This window comes from Penaeus monodon, chromosome 27, assembly GCF_015228065.2.
Source record: "Penaeus monodon isolate SGIC_2016 chromosome 27, NSTDA_Pmon_1, whole genome shotgun sequence".
Classification (NCBI taxonomy): domain Eukaryota; kingdom Metazoa; phylum Arthropoda; class Malacostraca; order Decapoda; family Penaeidae; genus Penaeus; species Penaeus monodon.
The window spans coordinates 18,787,374-18,787,968 of record NC_051412.1 but is presented as its reverse complement, the minus strand read 5'-3'; the positions used below and the strand labels follow the sequence as shown (position 1 = coordinate 18,787,968).

Sequence of the window (595 nt, the reverse complement as noted above, 5' to 3'; positions counted from 1 at the left end):
GTTCTGACAATGCATTATAAAAATAATAAGACATTTTGATTAAAATAGCCATTTAACAACTCAACTTACAAATACTCTTATTTTGATCACTGTTGAAAAAAATGCTTAATATATGTAACCCATACAGCTACTTTCTATAGAAACTTACTTAAGAAAAAACATGGGAACACAAATAATATCGTCCATGTTCACATATCCAAAATATCTAGTTTCTGAAACATGGTCAAGTGGATAGTAACAAGAAGAAAAAAAGCAAATCATGCGGTCATAAATCCCCATAAAAGAGAAAGCATCAACAAACCTGGAAACTGCACAGATAACCTGAGCTGGCAATGGGTTCCTCAGGATCCATGTTGCGAAAGACATACATCCTCGTCTTTTCCATCATCGCAAAAAGTTCAGGGTTGTCTTGGGCCCAACACATATCCCAAACATCCTTGCGCTCAAACTTCAGAATGGATCCCATTATCTGAAGTTTGTGGATTTTCATGTGTTGGTCAAAAAATGTAAAAAGTTTTTTTTTTTGTTGTAAATATAGCACTTTTCCCCATTCCAATAAAGCTTTTCCTAAAATATGTGAAAACTAAATGAGAAA

The 595-nt window shown here is 33.6% G+C and overlaps 1 protein-coding gene across 1 annotated transcript in view; it reads right to left on the bottom strand.

The window, feature by feature from the left end:
• Positions 1 to 595, bottom strand: part of LOC119590650 (WD repeat-containing protein 35-like) — an 11,942-nt gene that overhangs the window by 658 nt on the left and 10,689 nt on the right. The window contains exon 14 of the mRNA XM_037939326.1: positions 302 to 469. Coding sequence (XP_037795254.1) covers positions 302 to 469 — 168 coding nt within the window. The remainder of the gene's footprint in view (positions 1 to 301; positions 470 to 595) is intronic.